This window comes from Salvia miltiorrhiza, chromosome 7 (assembly GCF_028751815.1).
Source record: "Salvia miltiorrhiza cultivar Shanhuang (shh) chromosome 7, IMPLAD_Smil_shh, whole genome shotgun sequence".
In the NCBI taxonomy this organism is placed as follows: Eukaryota; Viridiplantae; Streptophyta; class Magnoliopsida; order Lamiales; family Lamiaceae; genus Salvia; species Salvia miltiorrhiza.
The window spans coordinates 52817922-52838063 of NC_080393.1; the positions used below are offsets into that span (position 1 = coordinate 52817922).

The 20142-nt window shown below is 35.4% G+C and overlaps 1 protein-coding gene and 1 pseudogene across 1 annotated transcript; both read left to right on the plus strand.

The window, feature by feature from the left end:
* Positions 1–7859: 7859 nt before the first annotated feature.
* On the plus strand, positions 7860–10527 carry LOC130994385 (uncharacterized). Its single transcript, XM_057919430.1, has 9 exons — positions 7860–7984; positions 8097–8156; positions 8263–9044; positions 9159–9743; positions 9829–9882; positions 9989–10045; positions 10136–10207; positions 10412–10465; positions 10513–10527. The coding sequence occupies exons 1-9, from the start codon at positions 7891–7893 to the stop codon at positions 10525–10527; spliced, it is 1773 nt and encodes a 590-aa protein (XP_057775413.1). The 5' UTR covers positions 7860–7890.
* Positions 10015–19503, plus strand: LOC130994386 (uncharacterized; annotated as a pseudogene).
* The last annotated feature ends 639 nt before the right edge of the window (positions 19504–20142 follow it).

The following is a 20142-nucleotide window of genomic DNA, read 5'->3' on the forward strand; positions in this document are numbered from 1 at the left end:
ATTTCAACAGCATAACCCCACTATCCTAACTACCAAGTGCTCGACTCTACCAGTAGCTATAGTGACCATAGTGGTCCTAATTTACTAAGCCTATACTAGGTCTACCCGGCCCCCCAGTGTCGAAGCAATAATACAATACAAATAAAATCAATAAAAACCATGGTAATTAAATTAATCACAATCATTTGTTGGGAGAAGATTCTTAAGAAATAATCAATTTCTATCCCAAAGGGAGAAGATCCTTAAGAAATTGATTAAATCTATCCCACAATATATAATAACATAACATTTCATAAACACATAGCACATAACATTTAATTTAACAAAATTATCCAACATATATAAATTATTAATTAAATATCGGTTTTATATAAAAAAAAGGTAAAAAAGAACCCTTGAATGCACAGAAGAGCAAGCTAAGGGCAGAGCCTCGTTAAAACCTATATAGGAAAACCCTTGTGGGAAAACCCTATATAGGAAAAAGAGTGCACGAAACAACCGACCAACACGAGAAAAAAAAGAGCAGAGGACAGCTTCAGGAGCTTCGGCCTAACCATCGCCCCCAAGCTGCCAAGCTCGAACAAAACAAAACCAGAAAACAACAAGAACAAGCGAGAAAGAACTCGCCACAACCCACCAAAAAACCGAAGACACCTAGACACGACGAGTGTGACTATGAAAAGACATATCCACTCGAACAACATCTTTGATTTCTGCGATTTCCTGCGTCCACCAACCTTCTTGGCGAGACGGATGAGCCATGATATCAGCGGCTGCGTTCCCTTCCCGATAAATGTGTGAAACCTTGAACACCATGTCCTCAAGACGACTAAGAGTATTAATCCCGTAAGCTCGAAAATGCCAAGGTACCTCCATGCTGCGTTGTTGGAGAAGTCCCACCACGTAAGTCGAATCCGCTTCAAGCCAAATCCGGCGCCAACCACGACCATGTGCAATGGCAATCGCTGTTATGACAGCTAGAAGTTCCGCTTCAAAGGCAAACCCAGAACCACCTTTAATATGAAAACAACCGCACACAAAAGCACGATGGTCTCTAAACACACCCCCAGCCGAGATAAGCCCCGGAGCTGCAGAAGCCGAACCGTCGGTGTTAACCTTGATCCAGCCGATGTCCGGTGGCCACCAATAGACCGAAATGAAATCCGGAGGAGGAGCAGGCCTAGACTTCACCCCGAGGCTGCGAAGAGTGAGATAATCGCTCCAAACATTACTCATGAAGCCAAGTTTCCGAAAGTTATCCGTCTCCTTATAGGCCGTCTTGACAACTTTCATCACTTTAACCGCACAAAACTCCTGGTCTTCAAAAACCGCATTATTCCTACTCGTCCAGATAATCCAAATCAAAGTGATGATTCCAATCTTCCAAAGTTTATGCAAAAGGGTGCTGAAATTGGAGTTCCAAGCAAGAACCAAGAACGAGATAATGTCCTGACAGCTCATGAGCTCTTCTTTTCCAAACCAAGAGAGAAGGATTCGCCAAATCGGAGCCACCCGCTGGCATTGCCAAAAAAGGTGATCGATGGATTCAGCCTCGTTCCAGCAGATCGAGCAGACGTTAGGTGTAGTGAGACCTTGTCGCCGTAAGCAATCAACCGTTGGCAGCCTACCATGAATTAGGCGCCAACAAGTCAGGGATCTGCGCACCGGGATTGCAGAATCCCAAAGCCACGAACCCCAAGAAACCTGCGGGTAACGATGAGAAATGTTCGCAAAAGCAAGGGCCGAAGTGACGTTACCTCTGAGAGAATGTTGCCATAAACGATTATCAGCGTTGTGTTGCATCTGAAGAAGAAGAATGTCACCGACGATATCCGGAAAATTCTGAACAAAACTCTCCGTGAAGTGCCAAACCCCTTCAAAGAAATAATCCGCAACCGAGTGATTGAGCGCCTCCCACAGAAATCCCGGAATACCCATTCTGTCACAAAGCCTGTAGCCGAGCCAGTTATCCGTCCAGAATAAGGTCGAACGACCATTACCAACAGCAGAGTAAGAGCTGCTCACCAGATCAGTAATCTCATGCTTTAAACCAAGCCATATGGAAGAGTTAGCAACATTTTTCCTAGCATGACCATGTGGGGTTAAATATCTTGAGCGCAGAACATCCGAAGCAATGTAGCCTCCTTTGATCACATTCCACGCCAGTTTCATCAAAAAGCTTTTGTTCATGAGGGTGAAAGATCTCAATCCCAGTCCTCCTTCTTCCAGAGTCCAACATATATAAATCCCAGTCCAACATATATAAATTATTCTAACAAACAACTTAAACTAATTGATTAAACTAATTACACATTTCATTATATATAAACTAACAACTTAAACTAATTGATTAAAATTAATCATGCTTAATATTTAATAAATTACACTAATAATTTAAAATTAATCATGCTTCATAATTTATTATAAACTAACAAACTTAATCATTAATTCTTCATAATTAATTAACTAGATCTAACAAATAAAACTATTTAATTAACATAAATACATAAATAAATTCATAAATATTTAAATAAATAAATAAGAGAAACAAAAAGCGTACGGTGGTGGTTTTCGGCGCGGTGTCGTGAAGAAGGTGAAGGATTATTAGCCCCAACGGGATCGTTTCTTGGATATCTTAATTTACCATACAACGATTAATCCTAACATGCTCCTATGAATTTAAGTGCTGCACGTTGGAGTTAGGATTACTTACTTGTAAACTGTATGCAGAGGTTATCGATGATCGTGTTGAACGACTCCAGCTCTGACCTTCTGAACTGTATCCCGCTCAACTTTCGCCGTTGGATGGACAACGAGCTATGAAAGTCCCAAGAGAGAAAAATCGCTCCACACGTCTGGCGCCTCTTGCTCTGCTCTCAAAAACCTAATTTTTATCTGTGTTTTTCCTGAGAGTAGACAGCTGTATTTAAATAGATTAAATAAGCTATGGGGCGCCTCCTTCTCTGTGCTGGGCGATTTCACCTTCTTCTAGGGCTAGGAGACTTTGGGCCAGTCCAGGGACCAGATACAAGGAATAAAGAGGGGCCTCAAATAAATTAATTATCCATGGTCAGCCCAGACCATAATTAATTTATAAATATTAGTTCATTCCACTAGAGAACCAATATTGACTTACCCCTTTATTACCGGTGATGAGTCGGGGCTTGTATTTAGACTTATTAAATCTCCGTATTTAAAATATCCGACATCCATTAATTAATTAGAGCTCTGACAACTTAAATTAATTAATCTCTTGATAATACTTAAGCAGTACCACTCAAACCTTATTATTGCGTCTGAACTTAATCAACCTGCAGGGTTTAACGCAATAAACCTTATTGAGTTCCTTAAGGGGATGTCATTATCCTATACCGGATACAGGTACAAATACAGATAATCAAATATCATATATTGACCGCTATCACCCAAGATACAGAGTACTCAAGTTACTATATAACTCTCACCCATAGTAAATCAAAGTGATATACGAATCAACATATATATTTGAAATCTTATTAGTATTAAGATTCTATTAAGTCACCGAGATCTTGATTCTTCACTTAAGTCAGACAGAAGAATACATCTCACTGTGGTCCTATCAATACGTTATGACGTATCAGTATAGACAAGTAGTCAAGACAAACTGCTTCCATCTATACTGCAACATAAACCAATGACTCGTCCTAAAGTCATCTCGGTTGTGATTATTTTATATCTCTTAAGGTTATTCCAATTATATGGCCTTCTGTGATCTACAACACACCATATAATCTACTTATATAGAGATAAGGAACATACATATGCAATCATGAACACAATCAGATAGGAGATTAAACAGTGAACATAGGAATCATTGTATACAAGCATAAAAGGTTCTTGCTTTCAGTATACAAATCCAACAGAAGGTAGCGTAACGGGGTCGTCGAACTACGAAAAAAATTAGTGAAATTAAATAATTATAAATATAATTAAAATAAGAGAGAGAGAGAGAGAGAGAGAGAAATACTTGGGCACGACGGCTGGACGGCGGCGGCGGCGGGTGGCGACCGGAGAAGCAGCAGCAGCGTAGGGGGGGAAGGGGGGACAGGGTGTGTGCGGCGCAAAGTGGAAAAAAAGTATCTATACACGCTAATATTAGAACATTACCGACGGCATTTACCGTCACTAGTTAGCGACGTTAAAAATGCCGTCGGTAATGTTATAAAATTAAATGGATAATGTTCATAATATAGTTACCGACGGCGTCGCCGCCGCTAACTGTCGTCGGTAATTGGTCGGTGACTGAGAAAAGGCGGGTCGCCTGAATTGCCGTCGCCGTTCCATCGGTAGTTACCGACAGCATCTCCGCCGTCGCTATTTCCTGCCGCTAAATCGCGTGTTTGTTGTAATGTATATTGAACTTTGTATAAATGTAATTATAGTTATAGTTATTAAAAAATTTTAAATTAGTTGATAATAAAAACTACACATACACGTCATAATAAATAAATAAGTTTTTCATACACGAATAAATAAAAAGAGAGAAAATAAAATATTTTAAATTAATTTTTTTTCATGATTTATTTATTTTAAAAATTCATTTTTGATGATTTTTATATCATATGAAAGATATTGTCATTAACTTAAATTTAAGATGTATATTGAATAAGTATTTTTTTTATGAATCAAATTTGATGATGTTTAAATTAAAAAATTAAATTGATGGAAGAAGAGGGAAAAAAATTAGGGGGGAGGGGACTCCTTTTATATATATTATATAGATATTATTTCACAAATTAAATTATACTTGGAGAATAGTGTGCATACCCTTGTTCGATAAGAATTTTAATAAATATTAGGTGAGTTGATTCATTTTTTTATGAATAATTAATATTAGGATTATTGACTTATATATACACAAACTTCTAACCAATTCATGAATTGCACATTTGAACTTTAATATATATATATATATATATATAGGGTCGCATTCAATGGAGACCGCTCCCTTAGATAAAGAATAAAGACCAAATCAAGGCCATTCATCTCACTCCAATCAACGGTTCATATAATTTCCTGATTTGATTCTTCATATAATTAAATATTGATTTAGTATATTTATTTAATTCGAAAAGGGCATATATGTCCACTCAAATCCACTGAAATCTGGGATCGCGTTGAACAAATCCCGAAAATTCTTCTCTTCCTATTCTAGGACTTGATCCGTCAATGAACATAACAGGTGAACATTAGTATGTTCATTTGTTTTCTTACGAACATATCGACGAACATTAGTATGTTCATTTGTTTTTCTACGAACATATCGACGAACATTAATATGTTCATTTGTTTTTCTACGAACATATCGACGAACATTAGTATATTCATTAGTATTTTCTACGAACACTAAGTCGATATGCAGATCTGCAGATCCGCCGGCGGCGCGGCGATCGCCACCACAAGCGTCCATGTGACCGCCCTAGACGGCCTGGTGAACGTGAACTCCCTCTTCACCATCGCCGCCTTCGTCGGCCGCTCCTTGGCGACGCTGGGGCAACAAAGCCTGGAGAACTCCTCCGCCTGCGACGTCGGCAGAGATTGGGGAGGGAGGCGAGGGAAGGGGCGGCGACGACGGCTGCCAAATCTGGAAAAGGAAGGCGGCGGCTGTGTGGGAGAGAAAGAGAGTGTGAGTTGGGAGAGAGAGAGAGAGAGAGAGAGAGAGAGAGAGAGAGAGAAGATTTGGGTGTTTACTGTTGTTGTGTGTTCTATGCGAGAAGGAGGGGAGGAAGAGAGACGCTGAGATGGAGAAGGAGGCGGCAGCCATAGCGTCGGCGCCGCAACGACTGCTCGTCGGAGAAGAAGGCAGCGGCGACTGCAGATTCAGAGGGAGAGTGAGAAATCGAGAGTCCATTGCTGACATTCAACTTGAAAAGTTTGCTTTAATGTAAATACGAACTTTCAGGAAAATGATTGGAGGGAATAACGAACGTATCTAATGTATCTGGCATGATACCATTCTAAAATTAAAGAGATACGTTATACATGAATTAAGGTATTAAACATGTATATAGATTAGTAATTGACCATATTATCCTTATACTCTAAAAATGCTTTAATATGAACGGACGAATTGTAGCGGTTAGATCAAGCAAAATCGACGCACAAGATTTGGTCTTTATTCTTTATCTAAGGGAGTGGTCTTCATTGAACTCTCCCCTATATATATATATATATATATATATATATATGATAGAGTTTTATGGAGACAACTTCTTATATAAAGAATGAAGACCAAATCTGGTTCCTTGATCTAACTTAATCTAATGGTGGTAGTTTAATTGAATAAATTTATTAATTTTCATTTATTTTATAATCAAAAGGTTAAGCATGTCATTTTCTATTTAACCCTAATCTCACTCACTCTCTCTCAATTCACGCTGTCTCTCTATCTCTCTCTCTCTCAATCACTCTCCCCCCTCCCCGCCGCCTCCCCAATCCCCTCCATCTCTCCTACTGCTCCGCCGCCTCCCTCCCCGCCACCTTCCCAATCGCCTCCATCTCTCCTCCTGTTGCTCCGCCGCCTCCTCCTCTGCTCTGCCTCCCCAATCGTCGTGGGCGCCTCCTCCTCTGCTCCGCTAGTTCATGCACCCATCTGTACTTCGACCGGCGGCAGCAACGACCGCAAATCCGCCCAGCCGCCGCCTCCCTTTTTCAGATCTTACATCACCGTCGCCGCCCTTGCTCCTCTGGTGAGGACGCCGCCTATCGCCCTTGTTCATCGATTTTTTCCATGTGTTCATCGATATTTTTGTACTGTGTTCGTGGAAAAATATAATGAACATGATAATGTTCATTGTCATGTTTGTAGTGTGTTCGTAGAAAAAAAAAATATTTATCGATTTTTTTGTACTGTGTTCGTTGAAAAATAAATGAACATGATAATGTTCGTAGAAAAACAAATGAACATACTAATGTTCATCAAAATGTTCGTAGAAAAACAAATGAACATACTAATGTTCACCTATTATGTTCATTGACGGATCAGGTCCCAGAATTGGAAGAGAGTAATTTTCGGGATTTGTTCAACCAGATGCCATAATTCGTGGATTTGAGTGGACGTTTTTGCCCTTTTAGATTAAATAAATGTAATTAATCAATATTTAATTACATGAAAAATCAAATCAGGAAATAATCTGGATCATTGATTGAATTGAGATGAATGGCCTTGATTTGGTCTTCATTCTCTATATAAGAAGTGATCTCCATAGAAGCTGACCCTATATATATATATATATATATATATATATATATATATATATATATATATAGGGTTGCATTCCATGACAACCACTATATTATGTAGAGAACAAAGACCATATCTGGACCATTCATAAAACTTAAATCAACGGTCTCTGTTTTTTTCCGAATCTATTTTATATGAATTAAAATGACTATTTATCTCTATTGATAATTACGATAAGGGTGTTTCTGTCATACCCATTTCTTAGTTAATCTTACAGCTGATCGAATCCCGGAAATCTCTCCATTTCCGTTCTGAGATAAACAAATTCGTGTGAAACTATGAAATTACTAGGTTTTCGTCCATTCTTCTGCAAAGGTGAATCAATTCGTGGAAATTGTATCAGTTGTTCTGCTCGATCCGGCGAAAATCACTATTGCAGGTTTTTAATTTATTGTGATAGCAAAGAGATGAATTCAAATTCTGAAACATCAACAGAGATGAATTTTATTATACTGTAATCTGGTTGTTTATGCTAATACCTTCTTTGAATTTTTTTTTTCATCGTAGTTATGGAGCCTCTGCATCGAAACGAGATTGTAGTTCCAGGTAAGCTGAAATTTTTAAATATTCATTTATCAAATTCATATTTTTTTTATCTATCATGTACTATGATTTTGGCAGATACACCCAGCGATTCATCTATTTCGCCGGACAAGAAACGCACGAGGATAATTTATCCAAACAATGGACGAAGTGATAAAGGTATAATGTGGAATAACTTTTTATTCAGTAAGATTTAGACATGTTTTATTCTAACAAGACCATCGTCATATGTTAATGTGATTAAAGTATTATATTTTACACTTCTACTAAGGTAAAAGACCAGTTTCATTCCGTGCTGCTAGTCGTCTGACTGAAAATGGCATGACGCATGGTATGCTCGATTCACCTAAATGTCGTTTCATATGTTTTGTGATCATATTTAATACATGTCTTTGCAAATGTATAATACTTATTTTATGTCCTTTACATATACAAAGAATCATCTCATCCCAAACAATACTCGAAGAATGGATGTAAATTCGCTGCCAGAGATTCAGTCGGGAAGGAATACATTGTTCTTGACGAGGAAAATGGAAAGCAAACACCAAACAGAATGATACCTGTTGGGACTGCATCGCAGACAGTAAAACCTAAATTTGTATCTTTGAACACAAGAACAACACTTGCTTCTTTTCATGATACATTGTTGAAACTAAATGAGGCACAGAAAAATGCTGTTAGGGACATTGGATTTGGTCATATACTTGATTTAAAGGTGAAGGAGCTTCCTGGTAGGATTGCATACTGGGCATTGAAAAGTTTTAACCCTAAAACTTGTGAGCTAGAAATTAGTCCTACTTTTAGAGTTAAGGTTACGGTAGATGATGTTTATCGTGTATTTGGTGTGCCACAAGGAGATAAAACAATAATACGATTTGGGCGTCATATGAGTAGTGATTTGTTTCATGAATGGGTTTCTTTCTTTGCTGTTGACAATCGTGACAAAATAAAGATTGGACTTGTATTGAATGAAATGGTTCGCTGCAAGAATGGAGGCATTTGGTTTAAGAGGCATTTCATGATTGCCATGTGCTTCTCCTTGTTTGAGAGCTTTTCGAATGGAACTGTCCACCCACACATTCTATCTACTCTATTTGATGTTGAGAATCTTGAAAAATGGGATTGGGCAGAATACATGATAAGGAGTTTGGTAGAGAATAGAGAGACATGGGGTGGATATGATTCAAAGATGTATATAGGTCCATCATTGTTTTTGGTGGTAAGTACAAATTTTATAATATATTTTTACTTTTTTGTGTTTAGTGTTTAGTACTGATATTATTATGCAGTTTATAATATTTAAATAAATCATAAACATTTCATTTTTTTACAGCTTTTTTATGTTGATCGTATCAACATAACCGGCGCCATAACCAGCAGACTATTCCCAATTCTGTTGAACTGGTCTAGCAATGATTTACGGGAACGCCAGAAAATTGAAAGCACTCGTCCTAAATTTGGAATAGGGAAGTTGCGTGAGTCTCTTAAATTGCCGTCTAGGTATATTTCCAAGAGTAAACAGACAGTAAGTTGTGGATTGGCATCAAGGGTAGTTGATGAATTTGTTGTATCCAAGAAACTAGTTGAGGATGCTAAGAATATAGCAGATAGAATGAATGCATTAACCATTCTTGCAAACAGTGCTTCACTGAAGGAGAAACAATCCAAAACCTTTAAGGATAGTGTTGAAGAGGTGTTCAAACTCATTGGTTTTCGTTTGGTTGTAAAATCTGAAAGTCCGAAAGCTGTTGTAGTGGATTTGGATGATGATTTAGTTTACCCAGATGAGTTTTATGTTTGGATGGATGCTACTACCTCAAAAGCAATATCTAAAAAGAAGATAATTAACCGAAAAGAACTAGATATCCCAAGTTTTGATCTGTGTGATGTGGACGAACAAGTTGTATTTAACAGTGAGGTATTGTTTCCTGTTTTTTTATCAAACATTTATTGGTTTATGTTCGTGGATTTGTCGGCTAACATGTGCTAATGAACATTCACAGGTCCCTGGATCGTTGGTCATGCTTCCTTCTTCTAGTAAAAGCAGTTCATATCAGGTTTTAGAATGTTCAATGATTATATAAATTATATTGTTTATAATTATTATATTATGACATGATAGTATGAATTTATTAATTTTGTATCTGTATACAACATAAATAGATTAAGTTTGGTGATTCAAAGATATCAGGAAATCAAGGATATTATACGCCACAGAAGGTATTATGAAACACATATATCTGAATTTATTTCCTACTTAATTATTCGAAATAACTATAGATTATAATAATTGTTTGTTAATGCATTCAGACAGCTCATGGAAATAAGAGTAAGAATGTTCTTAATCCGTTGGATACAAATATTATAAACTTACCATTTGATGTAAGTATGTATATTTTTTATTGTTATTTTTTAACATAAATAATATTTTTAATGTTTTCACAACTTTTAAAATATATGTAACAATAATACTATTTCGTAGAAAAAATGTAAATGCTCTTTGTCTGTTAGATATCACATAATCAAAAAATTAATGTTATATGTTCATGGATTTATTAACTAACATATGTTAATGAACATTCAAAGGTTTCTGGATCATTGGACACGCCTCTTTCTTCAAGAAAAACAAGTTCACATCAGGTTTTAAATTTTTTTTGTATTGTATGAATTATATTCTTTATAATTAGTACATTATTATATGATACAATATATTGATAGAATTTGTATACGTGTACAAAATTAATAGATGAAGTTAGGTGATTCAACGATAACAGGAAAGGAAAATCAAGGGTATTACACACCACAGAAGGTATATGATACAAATTTATTTGAATTCATTTCCTATTTAATTATTCGCAATTACTATAGATTGTGATAATTGTTTGTTAAATGCATGCAGACAGTTCTTGGAAACAAGATTATGAATGTTCTTCATCCGTTGGATACTAATATTGTGAACTTACCATCTGATGTACGTAATCTATATTTTTCATTAGTTTTTATGAATATAAATAATACTTTTGATGTTTTCATAAATTTTCAAATAGAGGTACCAATAATATTATATCGTATAAAAAGGTCAATGCATGGGATTCACCCATTATTGGGTGTGTCAGCAAGGACGTCACTGTCAAAAATGTGCAATATCGAGAATCGGAGTTCAGTAACATTGTGTGCAATAGGAAACCACTGACAAGTAAAGAAAAGGCAATTGCCATGCACTGTATGTACGATGATGGTGTTGATGAGTAAGTATATTAGAACCCAATATTAAGTTATGTTAAATTATAATTGATGATTTAGGTTATTATTTTGTTAAGTTTAAACATTTATGTAGGGACAAGGTACTTTTTATGTACAAGGATGTTGAGTTATGCAGATATGATTTGATGTCTCTGCGAAGAGGGTGTGCAGTGCAGCCATCGATAATAAATGCATGGTCTATAATTCTCAACAATGTTGCTATTATCGAGCATTCAGAAAAACCAGTTCGTTTCTTTGCTTCTGCAGATATATACGTAAGTCCATTTTTTATTTATTTAATTTATATATTCTGTTGATTACGTATTCAATATGTCATATTCATATACAGATTGATTGCATTTTTGATACTGGAATGACATATGCGTCACGACAACGGGCATTTTTGGATGCAATGAATCGTGAGATGCGTTTGTATCAAAGCAATGATATTGGTGCAATTGATATGGTAATATTTAGTATATTACTTATGTACACTCCTTTTTATGGCGATAATCCTTTAATTATTAAATTGCTTTGCAGTTCTTCTTCCTTGTGTTTCCTAGTGAGCATCCATATGTTATATGTTTTGACATACGAAAGGAGTTGATGTTCATCCTAGACAGTTCAGTGATACTGAATCAGCACCCTGTTGGATCAAGTTACGATATTTTGTGTGATATGTTTGTAAGTTATCAAGTCTAATAAATTTATTAATTTGTGCGAACCTTTATTAACAATTCTTTTTTTTTTAAATTTCAGCGTTCATTGCTCTCAGAGTTTCTACAACATAATGGTGAAGATTTAAGTGCTGACTCCGTTGCCAAATCTACTTTTCTAGTTGTAGATCTAAAATGGGCAGACCCAAAAAATCAAATTGACTGTTCGTTGTATTTGATGCGTCACATGGAGACGTTTGAGGGCGACACATCACATAATTGGAATGCTGGATTGGTGAATGCAACACATATTAATCTATGTGTCTTGAGGTTGAGATACTGCGTAGCTATAATAACATGGGACAAGAATAAGGTTAAGGATTCTGTTTTAACAGATTCATCTGAATGTGTCATTGAACTTGCAAATAATGCAACAAAATTTGATGCAGTTCTGTTAGGATGATGTAACATCTTAGTTTATTTTGAAGAATTGTCTAGGTATTTAGTACCATGAAATTCTTGGTTAAATTATTGAGTTTGGGACCATTAAATAATACATATATTATTGGGACATTTCATTTTTCGGAATACTTTATTTGCTATATTTTTTGTAATGTTAGTACTGGTATACTTCATTAGTAAATTAAATGGAAAAAAATGTTTTTTGTTTTTTGCGGATATATTGATTAACATGAATAAATGATGTTGTTTTTTCTTAGCGAACATATAAGCGAAAATAAGTTTGTTCGTTTAAATTTTTATGAATATATAAATGAACATTGTTTTGTTTTGTTCGTATTAGAATTTGTGATTGAATTATTCAAATAAAAATATGTAGATGCTTTGCCAAATGATTCAACTGGACTAAAGAGGAAAGGAGAACGAATATGTAAGTTAGATGATCAACATAATTTAGTTTTATTTACCGAATATGTGTCCTTCAATTATAGTGTTTCATTATTGTGTTATCCCATATGTGATGATTCATTAATGAACGTATTTATCCCATAATTTAGTTTTATTTACTTACGAACATGGCAATGAAAATAAGTATGTTCGTTTAAGTTTTTATGAACGTATGAATGAAAATTTGTATGTTCTATGCACATTATGTTTTGTGGATGACTAATAATAATAGATTTGTCTGACTATAACTATTAGAAACGAGGAACAAGAAATCAGATTAAGTTGAATTATTCAAATATAAGAAATCCCGAAAATTAATCGTTTTGGAATTTTTGTAACCAATCTCACATTTATATGTACTTACGAAGATACTAATTTTCGTCGGTGTGTTCGTATAATAAACAAATGAACGTATTAATGTTCGTCGATTTTTCCGTGCAAAAACAAATGAACATACAAATAAACATTTTTTATGTTCATAAGTTCATACTAATAATCGTTTATCTACAATGAAATTGTTATAGCCAGTGTAATGTTTATGAACTAATGAAATTGTTATAGCCAGTGTAATGGTTATGTAAGAAGTACTGTATAATTAATGGTAATTAATTAAATTGTACAACTTAGTACTTTTAAACTGTTAATAACATAAATCACATCATTTATTCTCGAGCACTATTTTGTTTTTTCGCGGAAGTATCGATCAACCTTATTCTGTTAATTTTGTTCAACGAGCGTTTCAATGAAAATAAGTGTGTTCGTTTAATTTTTAATGACCATATCAATGAACATTGGTATGTTCTATGCACGTTATGTGTTGTCGATGCATTATTCGGTTAGCAAACAAAGAATTGTTACCAAAGAAAAAGGAATTGGTTGGTTATATCTATGAGAAATACCGAATCCTCAAATTTGCGCAAGACCAATATGACATATTAAAATATTACACACATATTCCTATGAACTTACGAACTTGGTTTAGTGAACTGAAAGAAATCACGTAGTATACCAAGGGCAGTGGTTACGTAAAAAGGGATATATAAGTAATTGTAAATAATTAAATTGCTAGGTTTATTAATTTGACAAACTAGTGCTTTTAAACAATTTAAAGAACACATCAATGAATTTTGACATGTTCATTTAATTCTGTTCGTTTAATTTTTAATGAACGTATAAACGAACATTAGATTATGTGGATGCATTAGTAACTTAACAATTCAAAACATGTTACAAAAAGGATGAATTGTTTGGGTATATCTGATATAAATACAGAAAATATGTAATATTCACAAGACGAATTTTACATAGTAAAATACTTAATGTATATTACTATGAACTTACGAACATATAAATGAAAATAAATATATTCGTTAAATTTTTTATGAACGTATTAATGAACATTGGTATGTTATATGCACATTAGGTTTTGTGGATGACGAATAATAATAGATTTGTCTGACTATAACTATTAGAAACCAGGAACAAGAAACAAGGAACCCGATAATTCATCGTTTTGGATTTTTTGTAACCAATCACACATTTATATGAACTTACGAACATACTTATGTTCGTCGGTGTGTTCGTATAATAAACAAATGAACGTACTAATGTTCGTCGATTTGTTCCTGCAAAAATAAATGAACATACAAATAAACATTTTTACTTTCATAAGTTCATATCAATAATCGTTGATCAACAATAATATGTTTATTCATTATAGCGAACATATGACTGAAAATCACTGTGTTCGTTTCATTTTGTATGAACACAGTAATGAACACTGGTGTGTTCTATGCAAATTAGGTAATGTGAATGAATTATTCACTTAACTATCGAAATAATGTTCCAAGAATAAATGGAGTGTTTGGTTGTATCTATTAGAAATATCTAAAATATGCAAAGTACGCAAGATGAATAATGTATATTCATATTAACTTACGAACTTGGTTTAGTGAAGTGAGTTAAATCACTTATTATACGAAGGCAAATGATTATGTAAGAAGGACTATATAATTAATACTAAATAATTAAATTAAATGTTTTTTAGTTTGACAACATAGTGGTTTCTTATTATGAAGAGCATGGACAAAAATTTTCAAATGTTCATTTTCTTTTGTTCGTTTAAATCTGTATGAACATATCAATGAACATTGGTATGTTCTATACACAATAGGTATTGGCAGATCCTCTATTCACTTAACAATAAAAGAATTGTTCAAAAAAAGAAAGAATTGTTTTGTTATATATATGAGAAATTCAGAATCTTCACTACCACTGTCACGAACCATTGGTTCTTGTGCCTTATCCCATACACCTTCTCTGTTACAAACCACGTATTGGCGTTTTATTGTACCATCTTTCGATTTTCTGTTAGTGCTAACACGAGCCTCGAATCCACACGCTTTGGCATAATCCTTGTAAAACTTTTTGGCTTCAATAAGTGTATTGAATGTCATCCCACATCGCGGTTTTAATGAATCATCACATATGGGATAACACAATCGACCATCTGGAGTTATAGATGATACTATATCTGCAATGAATACAGTGAACACATTAATATCATTGACTATATAAGTTCGTAACTAATATATTACAAACTAAACTAATTTACACTATTTTTTAGTATGCAAACTGTGTAGAACAATATGATATAAATATCTGCATTCCGATAGATAAAAACACCACTGATTCGACACGAAGAAACATCGGCGCCATGTGCAGTGACGTGTAAAATCAATATAAAACGGAACACCGTAAATACATGTTTGTTTTATGCGACCAACAACAAGAATGAATCACGTGAACTTATTTAATTCTTAATGTATTCATAACTGTAGTATTCGTCGAAATCATGTCAATCTCCCTAATTATCTATGTATTCTTAGTAATCAGCACTCAGCAATGAATATTAATCTATGTGTTCAGCAGTTAGAGTTTTTTGGCGCGTACCTTCCGTCTCCATTAATCAGCAGTTCGAGATCGTCAATGCACTTTGGTGTTCTTCACAAAAAATATACACAACAACACGATACCGCAATATTGATTGTAATTAGATATCTGTTCTGTAACGGACATATCTTAATTATAATTTTCCATGATTAACAGATTTGGAAAGATACGTTTTTCACAATAAACGGATAGGATATTGAGTGTTAATTACTAACTTATCCTTTTTGGTATAAAAAAATCGGTAATGCTATTGATTATTAGAATCAATCAGCACCGTTAGATATCACAGAATCAACGCACCAGATTCGGTCTTTGTTCTTCACGAAGGGGGGTGGTCTTCATAGAACTCTCCCCTATATATATATATATATATATATATATATATATATATATATAGGAATGGGATCATATAGATCCCAATGCTTATAATAGATCCCTAGATCCAAATCTTGACCACACATTTATGACATGTGGCGCATCAAGATGGTGACACGTGGCAAGGATTCCAAGGCAAAATCTGGAGGGGTAAAATTGGAATGTAATTTTCGGATTTAATAATTAAAAAAAAATATATTTTTTTTTAGATTTTCTCAAAATAGATATATTTTAGATGCATATAGTTTCACACAAAGATGCATAAAGTTTTCACATGAAATGCATAACTTTCAACAGAAAAATGCATTTAATTTTTCCAGTTTTGGTATTTTCACCACCCCACCCCATACCACCCCCAATCCAGCCCACACCACCCCCCAACCCTCCCCATTACCACCCCCCAAAAATATGCATGTTTCACATGCATATAAAATCAAACAAAAATGCATAAAGTTTTCACATAAAAATGCATTAAATTATACAAAAAATGCATTTCATTTTAACAAATCTGGTAGTTTCGCCACCCCACCCCTGCCCCCTGCCCCCCCACCCCACCCACCCCCACCCCCCCCCAAATTTTTTTTTTTTTTCAAAAACTGATTTTCTAATTGCTGGCCCACCCCCACCCCCCCCCCCACCCCCACTGACCCACCCCCCCCACCCCCCACCCCCCCCCAAATTTTTTATTTTTTATTTTTTTTAAAACTGATTTTCAAAAAAAAAAATTTTTTTTGGGGGGGGGGGTGGGGGGGTAGGGGGGTGGGTGGGGGTGGGGTTCTGGGGTGTGGGGGGTGGGGGTGGGGTTGGGGTGGGGTGAAATCTTATGCATATTGATATGAAACTTTATGCATTTTTATATGAAAGTTTATGCATTCTCGTATGAAACTTTATGCATCTAAAATATACCTATTTTGAGAATATATATATATATATATATTTTTTTTTTGAATTTCGAAAATTACATTCCAATTTTACCCCTCTCCAGATTTTGCCTTGAAATGCCTTGCCACGTGTCACCATCTTGATGCGCCACATGTCATAAATGTGTGGTCTAGATTTGGATCTACGAATCTATTATAAGCATAGGGATCCACCGGAACCCAACCCTATATATATATATATATATATATATATGTCTATATTTAAGCCATACATAATCTATTTATTTTTGGGAAGATATGGTACATATCTATCTTTTGCAATGGCCACTATTTTCCGGACTTGCAAAAATAGGCCAATTATTTTAATTTTTTACATTTTTAGGCCACATTTGAGCTCAATTCAGCATTTATAGGCCATTTGGGGTAAAATGTGGCCCAAAATAGTCTGATTGGGTACACATATGGCCTAAAAATACCATAAACTAAAATAATTGGCCTATTTTTGCAAATAGCCCTAAGATAATGACCTTAAATAAATTTAAACTCATAACAATAGCATGGGTCACTTATAGCCACAACTTTCAATTCAGATTTATTACATTTCTTCAAGAGTTCACATCATTATTTTCCTTTCTTGTCTATTGAAAGCGTCATTGTAGTTTATTGTAGCTTATAAATATTTGTTTGATACTGAAAGAGCTTCATAAAAATATCTTTGCAGTTCAAAATATGAGACATGCAATTAGTCATTGTAAGACCTTTGAAGTAAATCAAAGATCGAGCAGGGCTTATGATTGATGAATCTACACCATTTCAACATTTATATTAGATGTATACTCAACAAAGTTCCGTCATAAAAGTTATTATAATGAGCGAGAGTAGATCACTCAGCAAAATTGAGTCACAAATATATAGGGAAGTATAGGTAGCATCTGGAAAAGCATAATGATTTCAAAATTCCCAAATCTTAAGCTTTGTTGGATTCATATTCATCATATATATGTTGCAAGCATTGCACCAAATCTTTAGATTATTGTGAATATTCTTTGCAACTCTAAAAGATCATCATGGGCATAATATGCAATGACTACTTTAATGTAAAAAATAAGTGAAACCTACATTACTAAATACAGAAGCACAAATAAGTTCATATACTAATCAATGAATTTGACATTACAAATCTTAAACTGCAGACACAACAATCCAATTTTCAGTTCGCATAGAGAAGAAGAATTTCAGTTATGAATCGGACATACATCGCCTACAACAGAGGATGGAGGGATGATCGTGGACGGATCTTCAGAATGCAGCGAGAGATGTAGGTGAGGAAGATGTTGCGCGGGCCGGACCTATTTCTTCCGAAAATGGGCCAGGTTCCAATCTTTTGTAGCCATACTAGCCAAGATTTATTCAAAAGAAGATTACACTTTAAGAGGAATAATGAGGTTGCAATCATTCAACAATATGTATCAGTAAAGTTCAGCATTATGATTGCATCACCATATCTATTTTCCTTTTCCCTTTATCATATGCTTAAATAACAATTCAACAACTTCTCATCTAAGAATGTCTATAATTCACGCAATGACCACTATTTTTCGGACTTGCAAAAATAGGTCAATTATTTTAGTTTTTGACATTTTTAGGCCACATTTGAGCTCAATTCAGCATTTATAGGCCATTTTTTGGGGTTGGGGTGGATGGATCCAACTCCAACCCGTGGAGGCTATGCAGCGTCCAAAAAGTGGAAGAAACCAAATGCCTATTCAAAATCATCCCGATTTGGGCTTCCGGGATTATCTGTTTTACCGCCATTGTACAACAGAGCACATTCATCTTGTCTCAAGCCTTGACAATAGACCGCCACCTCGGTCCCAACTTTCAGATCCCGAGCGGGTCGCTCGGGGTCATCTCGATGATCACGGTGGCGCTATGGATCCCCGTGTACGACCAGGTGGTGGTGCCGTCCGTGAGGAAGGTCACCAAGGTGGAAGGTGGCATCACCTTGCTCCAGAGGATGGGGATCGGGCTCGTGTTCTCCATCCTCTCGATGGTAGTGTCCGACGTGGTCGAGCGGATGAGAAGGGCCTCTGCCCTAGCTCACGCTGGACCAGGCGGTACCACTACCCTAACGGTCTTCTGGCTGGCCCCGTAGCTGATGCTGATGGGGTTCGCCGAGGCATTCAATATCATTGGACAGATTGAGTTTTATAATAAAGAATTCCCAGAAAATATGACTAGTTTGGCAAACTCGTTGTTCTCGTGCACAATGGCGGGGGCGAGCTATATAAGTGCGGCGTTGGTGAACATCGTGCACCACACAACTGCCACGCGCGCCCATCCCGATTGGTTGACCAAAGATATTAACCAGGGAAGGCTCGAGAACTTGTATTTCTTGATCGCCGGCTTGGGCGTCTTGAATTTCGAATACTTTATTTGGGCGGCGCGTGGATATCAGTACAAGACCAAGATCAGAATTGATGATGAGCATGTTGAGCTTGTTGACAAAGAAAATCAAAAATCACTAGTATGATTGATTGATTTTTCAATCTTTTTAGTATTATGTGACATGCTGCATTGCAACTAGTAGTAGTAGTAGTACAACCCTCGACGCAAGTTGTTGCTGCAGTAGCCTAATATATGTGTTAGTTTTGGCATTTTCTAATTGGGGATAATACTAAAGAAGGCCATTTTTTGGGGTCAAAATGTGGCCCAAAGTAGCCTGATTGGGTACACATGTGGTCTAAAAATACCAAAAACTAAAATAATTGGCCTATTTTTGCAAATAGCACTAAGATAATGGCCTTAAATAAATTTAAACTCATAACAGCAGCATGGGTCACTTTTAGCCAAAACTTTCAATTCAGATTTATTACATTTCTTCAAGAGTTCGCATCATTATTTTCCTTTCTTGTCTATTGAAAGCGTCATTGTAGCTTATAAATATTTGTTTGATACTGAAAGAGCTTCATAAAAATATCTTTGCAGTACAAAATATGAGCCATGCAATTAGTCATTGTAAGACCTTTGAAGTAAATCAAAGATCGAGCATGGCCTATGATTGATGAATCTACACCATTTCAACATTTATATTAGATGTATACTCAATAAAGTTCTGTCTTAAAAGTTATTATAATGAGCGAGAGTAGATCACTCAGCAAAATTGAGTCACAAATATATAGGGAAGTATCGGTAGCATCTGGAAAAGCATAATGATTTCAAAATTCCCAAATCCTAAGCTTTGTTGGATTCATATTCATCATATATATGTTGCAAGCATTGCACCAAATCTTTAGATTATTGT